The sequence below is a fragment of the Panthera onca genome, chromosome C1 (genome assembly GCF_046562875.1).
Source record: "Panthera onca isolate mPanOnc1 chromosome C1, mPanOnc1 haplotype 2, whole genome shotgun sequence".
Lineage (NCBI taxonomy): Eukaryota > Metazoa > Chordata > Mammalia > Carnivora > Felidae > Panthera > Panthera onca.
In genome coordinates this window covers 171,092,045-171,110,882 of record NC_138346.1, presented here as the reverse complement: position 1 = coordinate 171,110,882, position 18,838 = coordinate 171,092,045, and the positions used below count along the sequence as shown (strand labels likewise).

General features: G+C 37.9%; 1 protein-coding gene across 3 annotated transcripts in view; it reads left to right on the top strand.

Annotated features, from left to right (window-relative positions):
* The window catches only part of PATJ (PATJ crumbs cell polarity complex component), a 361,686-nt gene that overhangs the window by 33,506 nt on the left and 309,342 nt on the right, over window positions 1-18,838 (top strand). For 2 of the 3 annotated variants that reach the window (XM_078451844.2, XM_078451846.2), the window contains exons 8-12: window positions 6,840-7,058; window positions 10,119-10,218; window positions 12,608-12,699; window positions 14,334-14,475; window positions 18,198-18,329. In XM_078451844.2, the coding sequence (XP_078307970.2) occupies window positions 6,840-7,058; window positions 10,119-10,218; window positions 12,608-12,699; window positions 14,334-14,475; window positions 18,198-18,329 (685 nt within the window). The remainder of the gene's footprint in view (window positions 1-6,839; window positions 7,059-10,118; window positions 10,219-12,607; window positions 12,700-14,333; window positions 14,476-18,197; window positions 18,330-18,838) is intronic. The other variant, XM_078451845.2, reaches the window with a different exon arrangement.

Genomic DNA, 18,838 nt, shown 5'->3' with positions numbered 1-18,838 from the left:
TAGGAAAATTGTATTGTGTAAGGGGAGTTAAAGACTTACAATCTATGTTATAAATCTATAACCTATAATCTATAATCTATAAACCTATAGACCTACCTATAAACCAACCTGTAATCCTCAGTCTCCAAAATTCACAGTACCTGAAACATACATCTTTTGAGAATTCCATTCAGCTATGACAAAAGTTTCAAAAATTTTCAGCAGTTAGAACTTTTGTTTTTGTTTTTGTTTTGAATTAAAAATGAGTAATGTAAAACTTCATTTTACATAAGTATCTTTCTTGTGGTCTGGAGAAATTCTAGGGAAATCAGGTACACTGAGTTTATCCTGTTTTCTCTAGAAGGTAACTACAGCAAAGCAACCTATTTAAAAGTTTTCACGAATTATTGACATTTTGGAGTTAGGCAATTATGAGTCACATTAGCTCTCCAGTAATCTTTCATACTAAGAAAGAATGTAACGAAGCAAGGATTGGAGGGTGGGTGTGTACTATGAGGAATTTTCAGCCTAGAATAAGTGAGGCTCAGCTTGAGGCCATTGAATAGTTGGTTATTCCCAAGAAATTTTGCTTTGAGTCTATAAACAGATATTTTCCTTATCCTTAAATATTTGATGAGGGCTGTGAGAATTTGAATAGAATAGGATAGATATACTTAGATGTATTATCTTCCTTTAATTCCTTAAGGAAAAGAGTGTTTATTTTATAAAGTCGCTGTTTTCTGCCAATGTTAGGTTGTCTTTTGATTAAAGACCAGTGATAGAATTGGCCTGGCATTGAAACTAGTAATAATTTTATTTTCTGTTTTTAGTTTTAAAAAAAACCATTTATTTATTTTATTGCTTTTATTTTAAAGCTTGAATTCCTTTAGGTATTCAAATATTTTTATTTTATTATAATATATTTAAAAGTTTTTAAATTTATTATTATTTTTTTAAGTAGGCTCCATGTCCAATGTGGGGCTTGAACTCACAACCCTGAGATCAAGAGTCACATGCTCAGGGTGCCTGGGTGGCTCACTTGGTTAAATGTCTGGCTCTTGATTTTGGCTTAGGTCATGGTCTCACAGTATGTGAGTTCAAGCACCACATAGGCTCTGCACTAACAGAGTGGAGCCTGCTTGGGATTCTCTGTCTCCCTCTCTCTGTGCCCTTCCCTGGCTTGTGCACAGGCTCTCTCTCTTTCTAAATGAACGAATGAATGTCACATGCTTTACTGACTGAGCCAGCCAGGTACCCCTCATCCAGTCTGCCTATCAGAGAACTTAAGATGCAAAGTAATATATTTTTTTAGCCTATAATTGCTAACTTGGAATAAATGATACTTTTAATGCTTTCACAATAATCTGTGGTAACCTATTACATCAGCTGTTATCATTATTTTTAAGTATCCCATGCAGGCTCCAGGCTCTGCGCTAAGCCCGATGCGGGGTTCCTTCTCACGATTGTGAGATCATGACCTAAGCTGAGATCAAGAGTTGGACACTTAACTGACTGAGCCATCCAGGCACCTCTGCCCCCCCACCTTTTTTTTAAGTTTATTTATTTTTGAGAAAGAGAAAGTAGATCAGCTGTTTTAATTTTTGTGCCTTCCATACTATTTAGCCTATATGCATAATTATTTTTCTCTTGTGAAAGAACCCATGGGTTAATAAATTTTTATACTTGAATGTTTGATTAGCGTGCTCTGTGTATTTTTATTTTTTTATTTTTTTAAATTTTTTTTTCAACGTTTTTTATTTTATTTTTGGGACAGAGAGAGACAGAGCATGAACGGGGGAGGGGCAGAGAGAGAGGGAGACACAGAATCGGAAACAGGCTCCAGGCTCCGAGCCATCAGCCCAGAGCCTGACGCGGGGCTCGAACTCACGGACCGCGAGATCGTGACCTGGCTGAAGTCGGACGCTTAACCGACTGCGCCACCCAGGCGCCCCTGTGTATTTTTATTTTTAAAGTAATGTCCACACCAAATGTGGAGCTTGAACTCACAACCCCTAGATCAAGAGTCACACACTCCACTCACTGAGCCAGCCAGGCGCCCCAACACTCTGTCTTTGAATGTTGGCATAGCTATTTATTGGCTATCACTGATTTATGATTTCTGTTAAAGAAAAGAAAGGACTCTATGCCTTTTATTTTCCTTGCACAGTAGACAGGTTATGGAAGGAGAATGTTGATCAGAAAATATCAGTAAAATGTAATGCTTAGAGCTTCAGGACTTAAACAAGGTAGCTGTCATTTTGGTGTCTTTCCTATCAATCTGACTGATGATTGTTTTTGCGCTTATGAATTCCTTAGAACACCTGTTTTTCTGGAAGAAGAAAATGTTTGACTTTCAGTGACAGATGCAAATTATCTACATCATTTTAAATTGAATTGAGATAAAATAGGGAAAAAAATAGTGCCTAAGGAAGTAACTAAATATGTACTTATGGTGAAGTGCCCTTCTTTAGCCAAGTATGAAAACACTTATTTGACAAATTCTTTATTCTTTGGCCCAGCCATAATTTTGTTCAAGGATGGTTTGATTTACAGAGGCCGCTTCACCCTTGTTTTTCATCATAAGCACTGACTTCTTCTTGAGTACTTGCTTTATCTCAAGTTGTTACATTGATAGAATATCAAAATTATCAGTGCTTAAAGTAGAAATCCACCATTTCTTTTAATTTTTGTTTTGTTTTTGTTTTTGAGAGAGAGCAAGATAGAGTATGAGCAGAGGAGGGGCAGAGAGAGAGAGAGAGAGAGAGAGAGACAGAATCCGAAGCAGGCTCCAGGCTCTGGGCTGTCAGCACAGAGCCCAACATGGGGCTCAAACCCACAAACTGTGAGATCATGACCTGAGCCAATGTCAGACACCTAACCAACTGAGCCACCCAGGCACCCCAGAAATCCACCAATTTTTTTGCTCTTTGCATCTTCTTTTTTTCTGAGTTTCTAAATTGAATTGCGTTTCTGTTTTCCTCCTCTTCTCCTTTTCCATTTGCTTCTAGGGCCTTCTCCAGACTTCAAAACAAAGCCCATAGCTCTTTACTCATTCTTTTTTTTTTTTTTTTTTGCATTTATTTATTTTTGATAGAGACAGAGCACAAGTGGGGGAGGGGCAGAGAGAGAGGGAGACACAGAATCTGAAGCAGGCTCCAGGCTCTGAGATGTCAGCATAGAGACCCACGTGTGGCTCAAACTCACAAACCATGAGATCATGACCTGAGCCGATGTCGGATGCTTAACGACTGAGCCACCCAGGCGTCCCAACTCATTCTTTTGATCTAATACCTTCATCCAAGTTTCTGCAAAATTGGAGAAAAGGAAGGATGGGGAATAGACTTTTTAGTCTTAAGATTTTTTTTGTTTTGTTTTTACTTTTTTCTTCTGAATTTCACCTATACCTTACAGATAGTGCCTTCTGGAGCCAGGAATATGAAGCCTAGTACTGCACAAGCCTGATGGTCATTGCTCTATTCTCAGGCTGTCTTTCTCTCCCAGTTGCAAAATACCTACTTTTCATCTTCATTTCACTGAAGCTTTTTGATAGTTACAGTTTCTTGGAGAACAGGAAAACAGTAAATTGATCTACTAGTGTTACTTTGAAGATATTGAAGTGTAAGATAAAGGACTAATGAGAACTGGTCTTCACTGGGACAGCTTGGGTTGAACCTAGGTTCTCTTATTAGCTTTATGACCTTGGTCAAGTCAGTCAACCTTTCTGAATCTCCATTTGTTCATCTTTAAAGTTGTCCCCCTCAGGGGCTCTTGGGTGGCTCAGTCGGTTAAGCATCTGCCCCTTGGCGTTGGCTCATGATCTCACGGTTCATGGGTTCAAGCCCCACATCAGTCTGCACCATCAGTGCAGAGCCTGCTTGGGATTGTCTCTCCCTGTTCCTGTCCCACTTGTACTGTCTCTGTTTCTCTCAAAATAAAATAAAACAAAATAAACTTTAAAAATTATAAAATAAAGTTGTCCCTCTCTGAATGAGAGGATATATGAAAAGTGATTTTCGACCTATAAGGTATTTTGCAGGTATAATTTTTTGTAACCAGCTATGTTAAATTTTGGTATCTTTAATATAGTAAAGATAAGTAAAGAGAATTCAAAATTTCCAATGAAACAAAATGCAGATGGGTCTGCTGTTTCAAGAATTTCACAGTTGGAGGTAGAATGGAAATGTTAAACATTATGAACTGATGTGCTTTTTTATTGTTTTAAACTTTTCTGTGCATGAGATACCCACATAGAAAAATGTACATAGGAAGTATGTATGATGGCTGTGCACGTTTTAAGTAATGAAATAATCACCGATGTACATATCGCTTAGTTTAAGAAATAGAATGTCACAGGGGCTTCTGGGTAGCTCAGTCAGTTAAGCGTGTGACTTTGATTCAGGTCATGATCTTTAGGTTCATAGCTCAAGCCCCACATAGGGCTCTCTGCTGTTGGCACAGAGCCTGCTTCGGATCTTCTGTCTCCCTCTCTCTGCCCCTCCCCCACTGGTGTGCGTGTGTGTGCATGCTCTCTCAAAAATAAACATTTTATTTTATTTTTTTAAACATTTATTTTTTCGGGGCACCTGGGTGGCTCAGTTGGTTAAGTGTCTGACTGCAGCTCAGGACATGATCTCACGGTCTGTGAGTTCAAGCCCCGCGTCAGGCTCTGTGCTGACAGCTCGGAGCCTGGAGCCTGCTTCCGATTCTGTGTCTCCCTCTCTCTCTGCCTCTCTCCTGCTTGTGCTCTGTGTCTCTCTGTCTCTCAAAAATAAGTAAATTTAAAAAAATAATAAAAACATTTTTTTCCTTTTCTTTTTTTTTTTTTAACTTTTATTTATTATTGAGAGACAGAGCATGAGCATGGGAGGGGGCAGAGAGAGGGGGAGACACAGAATCCGAAGCTAGCTCCAAGCTCCAAGCTGTCAGTACAGAGCCCGACGTGGAATTCGAACTCACAAACCAAGATATCATGACCTGAGCGAGATCATGACCTGAGCCGAAGTCAGATGCTTAACTGACTGAGCCACCCAGACGTCCCTCAAAAATAAACATTTAAAAAAAATAAAAAATAAAAGAAATGGAACATCACATATCCTTGCTTTAAATTCATCCAGAATCCTGACTTTATATATGCTAATGACTCCTAAATTTAACTCTGTGGTCTGGACTTTTCTCCTGAACTCCAAATTTGTATATCCAGCTGCATATTTGACATTTTCACTTGCATGTCTAATAGGATCTCAGACTGGCTATCTCCAAAACTCCTCATTCCTACTCCCACCCATCTATTGCTCTGTAGTTCTCTATTTCCATTAATAGCAGCTCTGTCTTTTCAGTTGCTTAGGCTAAAACCTTGGAGCTTTAAGTCCTTTTGTCCCCTCACACCTCCTGTAGAAACTATCAGTAGGGTCTGTTGAAAGTTCATTAAGAATACATCTAGGATCTCACTTCTCAATACTCCAACTGCTAACCCAGTCTGTAGGCTACCACTATCTCTAGATTACTGCTTTAGTCTACTAACTGGTATCTCTGCTTCTGTTGCTTCCTCCCCTGTAGTCTATTTTCAGCACAGAAGCTTGAGGATCTTGTTAAAAGTAAGTCAGATAATGTCACTTCTCTTTCAGAACACTTCAGTGACTTCCCTTCCCATTGGCTCCGAGTAAATGCTCTGCACTGCTGACCTCAGTTAATGCTCCCTTCTCCTCCTGACTACTCTCCTCTTTGCTCATTCTCTTCCAGCTACACTGATATCTCGCTCATCCTTACACATGCCACTGAGTTTTCCGGCCTTGAGAGTTTCTAGCTTTATGCTGGAGGCTTCTGATCCAAGCTCCTTCCCTTCTTGAGGCCCAGGGCTTTCTGACCTCTTCCTTACTTTTGTGGCCATTAATACCCTGGCTCCAAGCCATCAGGCATGAAGTGATGCCCTTGAGCAAATAAATGACTGTTTTAGAATTCTAGATACTATTTTCCTTTTGAACACATCCTCCACCCCATCTTTTTTTTTTTTTTTTTTTTTGGCAAAGATTTCCTTTTCTCTGTTGCCAGTTCAGCATTCATTAAGACTGTTATGTTTTATTTAATGTTTTATAGATGGCTTCTTTGTCAGCCATTTTGCCAGAATTGAAAGTCTGATGAATTGTTATTAGCTAGTGAAGTTAGATCATTGATTTCTTAGAATATTTTTTTATTATTGTTATTTTTATTTAATTTAAATCCAAGTTAACAGTGTAATAATTTCAGGAATAGAATTTAGTGATTTATCATTTACATATAACACCCTGTGCTCATCCCAACAAGTGCCCTCCTTAATGCCCCTTGCCCATTTAGCCCTTCCCCCCACCCCCTCTCCCCTAGCAACCCTCAGTTTCTTCTCTGTATTTAAGAGTCTCTTATGGTTTGTCTCCCTCCCTGTTTTTATATTATTTTTGCTTCCCTTCCCTTGTGTTCATCTGTTCTGTGTCTTAAAGTCCTTATATCAGTGAAGTAATATGATATTTGTCTTTCTCTAATTTCGCTTAGCATGATATCCTCTAGTTCCATCCACGTAGTTGCAAACGGCAAGCTTTCATTCTTTTTGACTGCCGAGTAATACTCCACTGTATATATAAACCACATCTTCCTTATCCATTCATCCATCGATGGACATTTGGGCTCTTTCCATACTTTGGCTGTTGTTGATAGTGCTGCTATAAACATTGGGGTGCATGCATCCCTTCGAAACAGCACACCCGTATCCCTTGGATAAATGCCTAGTAGTGCAATTGCTGGGTCGTAGGGTAGTTGTATTTTTAGGTTTTAGAGGAACCTCCATACTGTTTTCCAGAGTGGCTGAATTTTGTTTTTTTCTTGAATTAAAGGATGGAAGACTCCAGACAGGGGACCACATCTTGAAGATTGGTGGCACAGATGTGCAGGGAATGACCAGCGAGCAAGTTGCCCAAGTACTAAGGAACTGTGGGAATTCAGTCAGGATGCTTGTTGCAAGAGACCCAGTTGGTGAAATTTCTGAAACCCCTCCCCCCACTGCAGCCTTACCTGTAGCCCTGCCTGCTGTAGCCAACAGGAGCCCTAGTGTTGTGAGTATACAAACCATTCTTTAATCTTAAATACTGGATATGAGATCCTGCAAGATTAGAAATCCCTTCAACTCAGAGTGCCAATGATTGTGAATAGTGTCCCCAAGGAAGTGAAGAAGAACCCCGCTAAGAGACCTTAGATAAGTTTGATTTTCTTCGTTGCTGTGTCTCAGGGTTAAGTCATTCAGCCTCCCTGAGCTTCAGCTACTCCTCTGTAAATTGGAAAATAATAGTACTTGCCATTTCTTTTTCTTAAATAAAGGCTTTTAAAAAACTTTTAAAATTTTGTTTAAAAAAATTCCTTTTTAATGTTTGCTTATTTTTGAGAGAGAGGGACAGAGTGCGAGTGGGGGAGGAGCAGAGAGAGACGGAGACACAGAATCCTAAGCAGGCTCCAGTTTCTGAGCTGTCAGCACACAGCCCAATGCGGGTCTCGAACCCATGAGCTGTGAGATCATGACCTGAGCTGAAGTTGGACGCTTAACCAGGCACCTCTTAAATTTTATTTTAAAGTAAGATTCAAACCCAACATGGGGCTTGAAATCATGACCCCGAGATCAAGAGTTGCATGCTCTACCAACTGAGCCAGCCAGAAGTCCTAGTACTTGTCATTATTACTTCATTAGAGTGGTGTTGAGGCATCCATGTATTGGAGGGGAAACTAAATATTGGTCAGTGTATGAGTTACTACAGATAGGAACAGAATGACCAAAGGAAATAAATAATATTTGTTATAATAATCATTATTATTATCATCAAACACCTAGAATTGTTGAGGTCATCTGAAATCCTCACAGGAATTCTCCAAGATAGGTCTTAATCTTATCATTAAGATAAGATTGCAGGGGCGCCTGGATGGCTCAGTCAGTTAAGCATCCGACTTCAGTTCAGGTCATGATCTCACGGTCTGTGAGTTCAAGCCCCGCGTCGGGCTCTGTGCTAACAGCTCAGAGTCTGGAGCCTGCTTCTATGTCTCCCTGTTTCTCTGCCCCTCCCCCGCTCATGCTCTGTCTCTTTCTGTCTCAAAAATAAATATTAAAAAAAAAAAAAATTAAAAAAAGAGAAGATTGCAATACATGAAGGAACTGAAGTCCAAATTACTCATTAAAAGTCATAAAGTGAGGGGTGTCTGGGTGGCTCAATAGGTTGAACGTCCGACTCTTGATTCCGGCTCAGGTGATGATCCCAGGGTCACGGGATTGGGCATGGGTTGGGCTCTGTGCTGTGTGTGGAGCCTACTTCAGATTCTCTATTTCCCTCTGTCCCTGTCCCCAACTTGTGCTTTTTTTGTCCCTAAAAAAATAATAAACGTGTAAAAACAATCATGTAGTGAGTAAGTTGAAGCTGGGATTTGAATTCAGGTCTTTCTGGTCCTTTCCAAACCCTTTCCAACCATCACACAGGCTCTGAATCAAGGGGTAATAAAGCGAATGGAGAGAAATAGTTTTTAAAAGGAGGGGCTATGGAAGAAAGAAGGAGAAGTGATTTTGGTGGGAAGAGGTGGAAGACCGTCATTCATCTGCATTCGAGGGGCTGTTCTACGAAGTTGTTGGCCTCTCCCTCTTTGGCATCTTGTCGCTGGAAGTTTTCTGTCGGAGATGTTAGCATCATTTTTGTTTTCCTCCCCAGACTGGTTACAGCCACTTTCTTCCCTTCCATTACTTTAGCTCTCTTGAGCCTCCAATTCAGTAGTTGGGATCAATGTAGCTATGTGATAAGCGAGAATTTGATGCAATCACCCGTTTCCTTTCTCCTGTTAGCGTTTTGAATTGGATCATGTTTTTAGACACTTTATTCTTTTAAAGAACTATTTTATTTTTTTATTTTTTAATTTATTTTTAAATTTTTTTTAATGTTTATTTATTTTTGAGACAGAGAGAGTCAGAGCATGAACGGGGGAGGGTCAGAGAGAGAGGGAGACACAGACTCTGAAGCAGGCTCCAGGCTCTGAGCTGTCAGCACTGAGCCCAACGTGGGGTTCAAACTCATGGACCATGAGATCATGACCTGAGCCGAAGTTGGACGCTTAACTGACTGAGCCACCCAGGCGCCCCAGAACTATTTTAAGTTAGAAGACAAGTAATGAAAAAAGGTTCTAGGTCGACAGTTTTTGCTCATAATTATTATTCACAATAATTCTTAGCATTTGTTTCAAAATTTTTCTTTACATTTGGTTCTTTTTTATTTATTTTTTGAGAGAGGGAGGGTAAAAGTGAGTGAGGGGCAGAGAGAGAGGGAGAGAGAGAAGCGAGGCTCATCCGAAGCGGGGCTCGAACTTAGGAACTTTGAGATCATGACCTAAGCCGAAGTTGGATACTTAACCAACTGAGCCACTCAGGCACCCCTACATTTGGTTCTTTTAGATAAAAATTTATCCTGAGTTTTTTTTCTAAGTGGCTGTATTAGTTTTCTGTTGTGTAACAAATTATCACAAACCTTGTGGCTTAAAACAACACTCTTTGTTCACAGTTGTGCAGTTCAGAAGTCTGGGTAGGACGGGCTGGGTTCTCTACTTAGATTGCTGTGTGGCCAAAATCAAGGGCTTGCCGGACTCTTATCTGGATGCTCTGGGGACAGTCTCTTTCTAAGCTCATATAGATTGTTGGCAGAAAACAGCTCCTTGCATCTGTAGGACTGAAGTCTCTTTTCTTTGCTGGCTGTCAGCTAAGGCCCTCTCAGCTCCTCGAGGCTCCCCGTGGAACTTCTCATAGGACCTCTTCATCTTCAGACCACAAGTCCAGCCCTTATACTTCAAATCTTTGTCACTTCCTTTTCTGCTGCCAGCCAGAAAACTGCTTTTGAAGGGTCTGTGATTAGATTAGATGCACCTGGATAGTCGTCTTTTTGCCACATACTGAAACATAAACACAGGAATAGCACCAGGAATCAAAAATCATGGGGACCATCTTAAGATTCTCTCTGCCACAGGTGCTAAAAAAATACTTGACAAACCATGCACAAATTGACTGTGTACACAGTTATGAAACTAAATATATATCATTAAAAAGTTTTTTTTCCTTTTAAGACACTTCTCTCTCTCTTTCTTTTTTTTTTTTTTAGGACAGTTCTCTTTTTGAAACTTATGATGTTGAACTCATTAAAAAAGATGGACAAAGTCTTGGAATTAGAATTGTTGGGTATATTGGAACTCCTCATACAGGTAAATGAATCATTTCCATTTTGTATTTGGAAATAATTGTAAAGGATGTTAAGGTTTCTAGATAGTAAAATTAACTATCTGCAGACTTTAATTTAAATACTGAACAATAAACCGTGTATTTTTAGTGGCAACCAGTTACTTTTCAGTGATTAGAGAATTACAGTTTTATCTCAGTAGTTTTATAGCTGACTTGATTTTCATTAACAAGGATTTAATTATCCAACTCATCATATAGCATTTGAATTGTACCTTCTTTTATTTCTTAAATATATTTAAAATATTGTGACTGTTACATATTATGACACTTTAGATGTGATAAAATAAAGATTACTGTATTTCATATTATAAATGTCAAAAAAGTGTTAGTATAACCACATATATATATAAAACAATTTCTTTGATTAGAATTATTTTCCTGTCATATAAAAAAGGGTTCTATTGTAATAATAAATACATGGCCCAAGTATTTCTGAATAACATCCCCTCAGCTCTTACATGTAAAGATTTGGTAACTTTCACTGTACGAATTACTCTGTTATTATAAGACAGTCATTAGAGTAAGGTAAAATAAATTTTTTGCACAAATATTTGCTAGTAACATGAATTCAGAGGTATGAAATGTTCTAGTTTTTTAAAAAATAGCAAGATTAGAAAGTTAATTTTTTAAAAAAATTATTATTTTGCATACTTACAGCAGGTGGAAAGATTAAGAGTGCTAATGTATTCAAAGTCCTGAATGAAATTCGTGTCAGGCCACCTTGTGCTATTTTAGCCTAATGAAATAACTGTTTTCAAACCTTTAGATTTTTCTAAGTGCCACCTTTATTAGGTTCAGAATTTAAATGAGTTCCAAAAGAGCTAAGTATGGATTGTATAATAATGTTGGGGGAAAAAAAAACTATATTGAATAGCTCTTAATATGCTGTCTGGTTAAAGAAATCATGACTTTGTTCCTAAACTTGTGGCTTATGACTCAAATACTCTATTAAGTTTTTAGAGTGTTCTTATAAAGTTAACAATATACACACAGAGTAAAATGAAAGTGAATGATAGAAGACTGAGAAAATCTGATGTTTATGTTACTGAATAAAGAAAAGAATCCTTTACCTTCTTTACCTTCAAAAGAAGTTTTGGAGACTGGGCGGGGGGCAATGGTAAATCCAAAAACTAGAACATTTAAAAACTCAAACTCAGCATGCTATTTAACATGTAGTGTTTCAAAATAATATTCATTTTATTCCATTCATTGGACTTTTGAGGGGGTTACTTAGTTCTGAAAGGGATAGAAAAATGAATGTAAGAAAAGTCTAGTCAGAGAAAGAAATATGTAAGTAACTGTCAATTATTTAAGGATAAGTGAAATATATGTTTTAGTAGAGATCTAAGCAAACTATCATGACAGTTGAAAGATTAAATTTGATGAAATAAAGAATTCACAAAGAAAGGTATTTGCGCTAGTCATGAAAAAGGATTTTAGTAGAAGGGGTGAGGTTATAGGAAGAAAAAATGGATAAGAAAAGGGATAGCATCATGACAATACTTAGTGTTTTGGTGAAATCTCAAGTCTTGTGTGTGTGGACTTTTGTCTTGTTGGAGGGATGGTAGTTGGATGTAAGGAAAAAAAGATATTTGGGGCAGAGTATAGAGGTCCTTGAGTATGAGTCTATGAAATTTACAATCATTTAGGCAATAGGAATCCATTGGTGTTTAGTTTTCTTCTATTGACAATATTTTAAGTTCATTTGAAATACAAGAATAAAAGTACAAAATCATCCAGAGTTATGGTTTTCATTTTCCAGTTTCTCCTCCAGTCTTTGCCCCTAGGAACGCATGCTTTTTATATAGTTGTAATTTTTATATAGCCATTTGTTTCTATTTAAATATTTTATAATATAAAGATTACATAACATTGTGAAGATTCTACTTAAAAAAAACAAAACAAAACACTATGTGTACTTTTCCGTATCTGGGAAGCTAACAGTGAACTAAATGTAGGCCGGAAGACCAGGTAGGAGGGAGACTCTTGTCTTAGTGCTGGTGAAAAGTGACAAGGTCTCTGAGGCAGCAGGGAGAAGGGAGACAGCCCAAGAGAAGAGGCTGAGACTGCCTGGGCTCTCCTGAATTCCAGTTGGTGGTAGAGCACATTTCATCAGGGTTCCATTACTGATGATTTTTCCAGAAATAGTCATCAGTCACATCATTTCAAATTCGGGTCACTCGTGATGGTGACAGTTTGAAATAATCCATCAATTTCCCTGCTTGTGTTCAAGATAGTATTTATCAAGCCTCGAGTCAGCCCCTGTAGCTAATTAACCTCTTGATATGAATTTTGCAATCAAGGTCTAATTAGAGCTTTCTTCCTTTTTCCATATGTTTTCATGCACCTCAGGGGAGGCTTCAGGGATTTATGTGAAAAGTATAATACCTGGCAGTGCTGCATACCACAATGGCCAAATTCAAGTGAATGACAAAATAATTGCTGTAAGTACCTGTCCTCTGTTTTAGAATGGAATCAACTTGGGGGGTTGGGGGGAGTTATCTTTATTATAATGTATGTGTGTGAGAGGAGAATGGCTTCGCATAATCTCATAATGTTTCAAAAAATTGAGTGTCATCTCATTGATTTGGACTCTTGGGGTTCTAAATTTGTTTGTTTGCTTTTTGTTTTTGTTTTTCATTGTGTGTGAAGAAACAAATCAATAACCATATTGGTAGGAAGAAAACATATATATATATATATATATGTGTATATATATATATATATATACACATATATACACATATATACACACACACATATCTGAAAGATGGTCTGCGATTCTTCTAGAAAAGACTTTTTTTTAATTTTTAAAAAATGTTTTTATTATTTATTTTTGAGAGAGAGAGAGAGCGCGCGAGCGAGCGAGCATGCGCATGAGCTGGGGAGGGGCAGAGAGAGGGAGACACAGAATCCGAAGCAGACTCCAGGCTCTGAGCTGTCAGCACAGAGCCTGACCCAGGGCCTGAACCAATGAACCGCAAGATCATGACCTGAGCCGAAGTTGTCAGATACTGAACCGACTGAGCCACCCTGGTGCCCCTAGAAAAGACTTTTCAAACACCTCTGTGTTTTTTAAACTCACTCATTTTTCATAGAAAATAGGCTATTAACCAGATCTTTTTATCTCTTCATGAAAGTAATTTTTCTACTAACCGTAAGTAATTTTGAATACATACAAAAACATAGAATTATTTTATATATTGGAGAATATAATAATTACCTTTTGTCAATTCAGACTGGTCTTTCTTCATTTAGTAGAAATTGGTTAAATTTTAAAGTTTATTTGAATAATATTTTTGAAGCATACACACATACACACATTTAATTTAGTGATTTACATAGAAACAAATGTTCATTGGTGTCATTTGAATCTTCGTCCTTCAAGTCCATCTAGGGAAGCACCTTTCATGACTCTTGGCTTAGGAAGCGTCTTGTGATTTGCAGGGTATGGAGTCAAGCAGTAAGCAGTGGATGCTTTGGAGAAAATACTTCTAGGGAAAACTAAACGTAATGGTTTGGCCAGCTTGGGAGATGAGGCCTGTGTGTTCTGATGGACTTCAGAAGTGAGGAATTGGGCTTGACTTAGATTAGTAAATCCGTTTCTTGCATATACTTCTTCACGGCACTAGAAAACCCTATGGGGGGAGATGTGTGTATCTCTTCTGGAAACTACCACATAATGATATGATAGAGGGATGAAGTATTGGATGACCTCTTCAATGTTGATCATACAGGCTTGTAGTTAGTACATCTTGAGAGCTGTGTTTAACAGTTGACCATCTTTGAAGGCACTTTGAATTTTGAATAGCATAAGAGACTAAGACCTTTTCCCTCTCAGGCTGTCAGTTAAAATGTGTGACTCTCAATTACAAGTTTGAATTTGCTCTGTAGGTTTTCAGGACATTTGTCAGCATGTTTCACTACTAATTTTGCCTCCTATTCAAAAATAATTCCTTAGGTTTAATACAAATTCGTTTTGGCATAAAATGAATTGCCTGATTTTATTCTGCCTTGTCAGAGTTGAAAATAGTAGCTAACTTGAAGCTTCTGTTTAATGTGTCTCTTAACATTTTAGGTTGATGGTGTCAATATTCAGGGTTTTGCCAACCAGGATGTTGTTGAAGTGTTACGAAATGCAGGGCAAGTGGTACACCTAACTCTGGTTCGAAGGAAGACATTTTCATCTGCTTCTCCACACGAATGGCCTTCAGACAGAGGTAGTTCATTCCACGATCCCTCTCCCCACCACGTAGTCTAGGTCTAGAAGAATATCTTATCTACAGAAGTTGCTCTGTGAGTCTGGGAAGGAAAAAGTGCCCATCTTGTATAATGTAGTGATGGAGAAATGAATCAGCTAGCTCATTTGTGCATTGAAGAAGAACTTCCTTGTGCCATTCCAAATGTTAGAACGTGAACCCTGACATGCATTAAGCTTTGAGAGCTGTTTGAAATGGAGATGGAAATCGTTTTTTCCAAAAAGCTTCTAAATTTCATTTATTACTTATATTTGAATAATAAAGCTTCAACACCTTTTGTTCTAGGGGCTCTCATTTGTCTAAGGCTTTGACATTTTGCACACTTAAGATTCATACTACTTCTAACAATATATTTAATTCTAATGTCTCCTGATTTACCCTATGAAATACAGAGGGGAGAAAATAAGGATTTCTATTAAGAACATTTTTATTTGTAAAATATTTGTTATTTTGATTAAAGAATAGCAAATTGTCATTATGGAACAAATGGTATGCATGCCAGTTTTTTAATTATCAAGTTATTAATGTGTAGATTGAAAAATTTGACAGTCCTGAAAACAAATTCAATTTAAAATGAATGACTAGTTATAGAACTAGTAAGAAATAATTCCATTAGAATTTGTCAGAAGATGAATATATTTTTTTCCTCTCTTCTGAAGATATAATAAGCCTGGAAGCCTTGTCTCAACTAATATTGATTTGTATTTAAATGGGAACTTTTTAAGTTTTATGTGATAGTGAAAATTTTGCTGCTGAAAGACAGATGCCCTGTCAACTGCATCGTATGTATGAAATTAAACATTGCCTAAATAGTACAAATTGTACCAATGCTATATTGACCTTAAAAGGTTTACATAAATATTTATATCAACATAATGGTTTTTAATAGCTCTGATAGAGCCCTTGGCTTCAGTCTACTGTATCAAATAAAGTACGTTATCTACGAATTAGCAATTCTTTCCTGCGCATGCCTCCATTTTAAATTTATGTTGGGATAAATTTTGACTCTAAATTCGCACTTCTTCCACGGTTGAGATGTCCTTCATGTGGGTTTCACTAGCACCCTTAGAAGAGCGCTGTACTGTAGCATTTATCACTCTGTTTGGGGATCACCTGTTTCCTGTGTAGTCACTATAATGAACGGAAATGATGCCTTTGTTCCCTGCCCCACGTAACACATTTTCCTCTGCCTTCAGTCTTTTACTGAGGGAAACTGCACGACTTCTAGCGCTTGCCCAACACTTGCCTCTACTATTCTAGATCTTACTGTCTTTCTCTCCTACTGTTTGTATACCTTATATATCTTTTTGGTGTACCTGTTTGTATACAATTGTATACCTTGTAGCATACAATTACATCATCTACTGCTCTGTGCTATAAACTGTGGTGTGTAACTATTCTCCCCAGTTACACTAGCAACTTTGGGCCTCGTTACTTTGGCTAGCACTAGGCTGTGGTTTTAGTGTGTATCAGTGGATTAATGATGTAAAAAATATCATGTGGTTGAAAATTTCATGCTAAGATCATAGGAACTTTTAACTGGCTATATTTTTCAACATTTTATAGTTGACCTCTGAACAACACAGGTTTGAACTGTATAGGTCCACTTATATGTGGATTTTTTTCCAATACAGTACTGTGCTATATTTTCTATAAATGTGGTTTTTTTTCTTTCTTAAGATTTTCTTAATAACATTTTCTTTTCTCTATGTTGCTTTTACTTTTTCTCTAGAATACGATATAATACATAATAAACAAGTTCTGTTAATTGACCATGTTGTCAGTAAGGCTTCCTGGTCAACAATAATCGGCTATTAGTTACATTTTGGGGGGCATTCAAAAGTTACATGTAGGTTTTCAATTGCATGGGATGGGAAAGTGCCTCTAACCTCCACATTGTCCAAGGGTCAACAGTATCGTAAAAATTTTTGTAGGTTTTTTTCAATGTTTATTTTTGAGAAATAGCATGAGATGGGGAGGGGGCAGAGAGAGAGGGAGACAGAGGATCTGAAGCGGGCTCTATGCTGACAGCAGAGAGCCCAATGCAGAGCTCGAATTCACAAACTGTGAGATCATGACCTGAACTGAAGTCGGATGCTTAACCTACTGAGCCACCCAGGCGCCCCTGTAAAAATTTTTAAACATACAGAAAAATTGAAAAACATATAACAAATACCCACGGACCCACCATTTAGATTCAACAGTTAACATTTTGCCATATTTGTTTCATCTATTTGTCCTTTTCCCTGAACCCTGTGAGAGTGAGTAGTAGACATCATGGCACTTTATTTTTTTTTAATTTTTTTTTTTTTAACGTTTATTTATTTTTGAGACAGAGAGAGACAGAGCATGAATGGGGGAGGGTCAGAGAGAGAGGGAGACACAGAATCTGAAGCAGCCTCCAGGCTCTGCGCAGTCAGCACAGAGCCCGATGCGGGGCTCGAACTCACGGACAGCGAGATCATGACCTGAGCCGAAGTCGGCCGCCCAACCGACTGAGCCACCCAGGCGCCCCGACATCATGGCACTTTAGTCCTGCATACTTTATAGCTTCTAAAAATAAAGATATTGTCTTACATGATAATATATCATTATCACAACGAAGAAAATTAATAGTAGTCCCTAATATCCAATGTGCAGCACGTACTTAAATTTTTTTAATTGCCCCAAATGTCTTCTGTAGCTTCTTTTCCCACTCCCCACTCTCTGAAAGAGAAACCTCATAACATCAAGATTCAATCATGCGTTATGTTTCTTTGGTTTCCTGTGTTACGTTTCTTCAGTTTTTTAATCTAGAAGAATCCCCGACCCCTGCCTCCACCTCCATGGCACAGACTTTTCGTGAAAGGATTTGTCCATTTTGTCACCAGAACACTACATTCTGAATTTCATTGTCCTTGTGGTGTAATTTAACTTGTTCCTCTATCCACTGTGTTTCCTGTGAGAAGCTAGATATAAAGCCCTAGTTAGATCCAGGTTAAATATTTTTGGTAAGAAAACTTTGTAAGTCATGTGTGACCATTTAAAAATGACCAAAAATGACTCTTGTTCAACCTTTCTTGTGTTTAACAGATACATAATGACTTGCATGCTTGAGATTGAAAGTTTTGGATATCCTATTACTCAGCTCAATTTAGCTAAGGGAGGAGAACCCTTAGCTGCAACCAGGGGAATTCTCTCCAATTCCCTTCCAATTCATAAAGTTACCTATGTAGAGTTTTTTGTTTTTGTTTTTTTTAAACTTATGATGGTGTCATGCCAGAACTTAGGTGAGCCCAGAGCAGTGGGACAGGCTTATTCTGCATAACCTGCTCCTTACCCACCACAAGTGCAAGGGTATATATAGACCTTAGTGTTCTTTTTCTTTACCAAGGCTATGTTGATAAGTATCTTTTGTAGAATGACTTGGCCTTGCCCTTCTTCCCCATTGCCTGGTTCCATATCCTTTCCAATGCTACCAGAGCTTCCTTATTTTTTTTTAGGAATTGAGTGGTTATCACACATGACGCTTTAAATAAAGTATCATATATGTAAGTTACCTGAGATGTTTGTAATGAGGTGGTCAAATGGGAGAACAGGACTAGAATGAACTCACTTAAATATGGTCTTCAGCTGCTAGTGATTCAAGTTAGTAATTCTTTTTTTTTTTTTTTTTTTTTTTTTTTTTTTTTTTTTTTTTTAAGGAACTGTCATAGAATCATCGGAAATACCAGCCCTCTATTCAACTGGAGCAGTGGAAACGGAAACGAATTTGGATGGTGGGGATGAGGAAACTGAAGAAAGAATGGGTAATCTAAAAGCCTTAGAAAAATTAGGTAGGCACAAAGCATTCAATTCAAAACAATCAAAGTAATTTGACTTTATTTGTTAACTGTTTTCTCCCTTTAGAGCTAATATGAGAAATTTTAGAGACATTTTGGAGATAGGAAACAGGATATTCTTAATATCAACATCTTACCACTTGTGACAATTGAAGACCAGTTGTTATTGTTTAATCTTTGTTTAATTAATTTTTTTAAAACTTTGTTTTGAGAGCACAAGTAGTGGAGGGGCAGAGAGAGAGGGAGAGAGAGAATCCCACGCAGGCTCCATGCTGTCAGCATAGAGGCTCGATCTCATAAATTGTGAGATCATGACCTGAGCCGAAATCAGGAGTTGGATGCTAAACCAACTGAGCCACCCAGCCTCCCCTGTTTAATTAATTTTAAATGCATTTTTATTAGCATGTGTTAACCCTTTTCATCTTGCTAGCATTTTAACAAGCTTACTGCATATGTTAGCTTATGTATTGTCGTTGATACAGTTATAAATATCTAGGTATCTG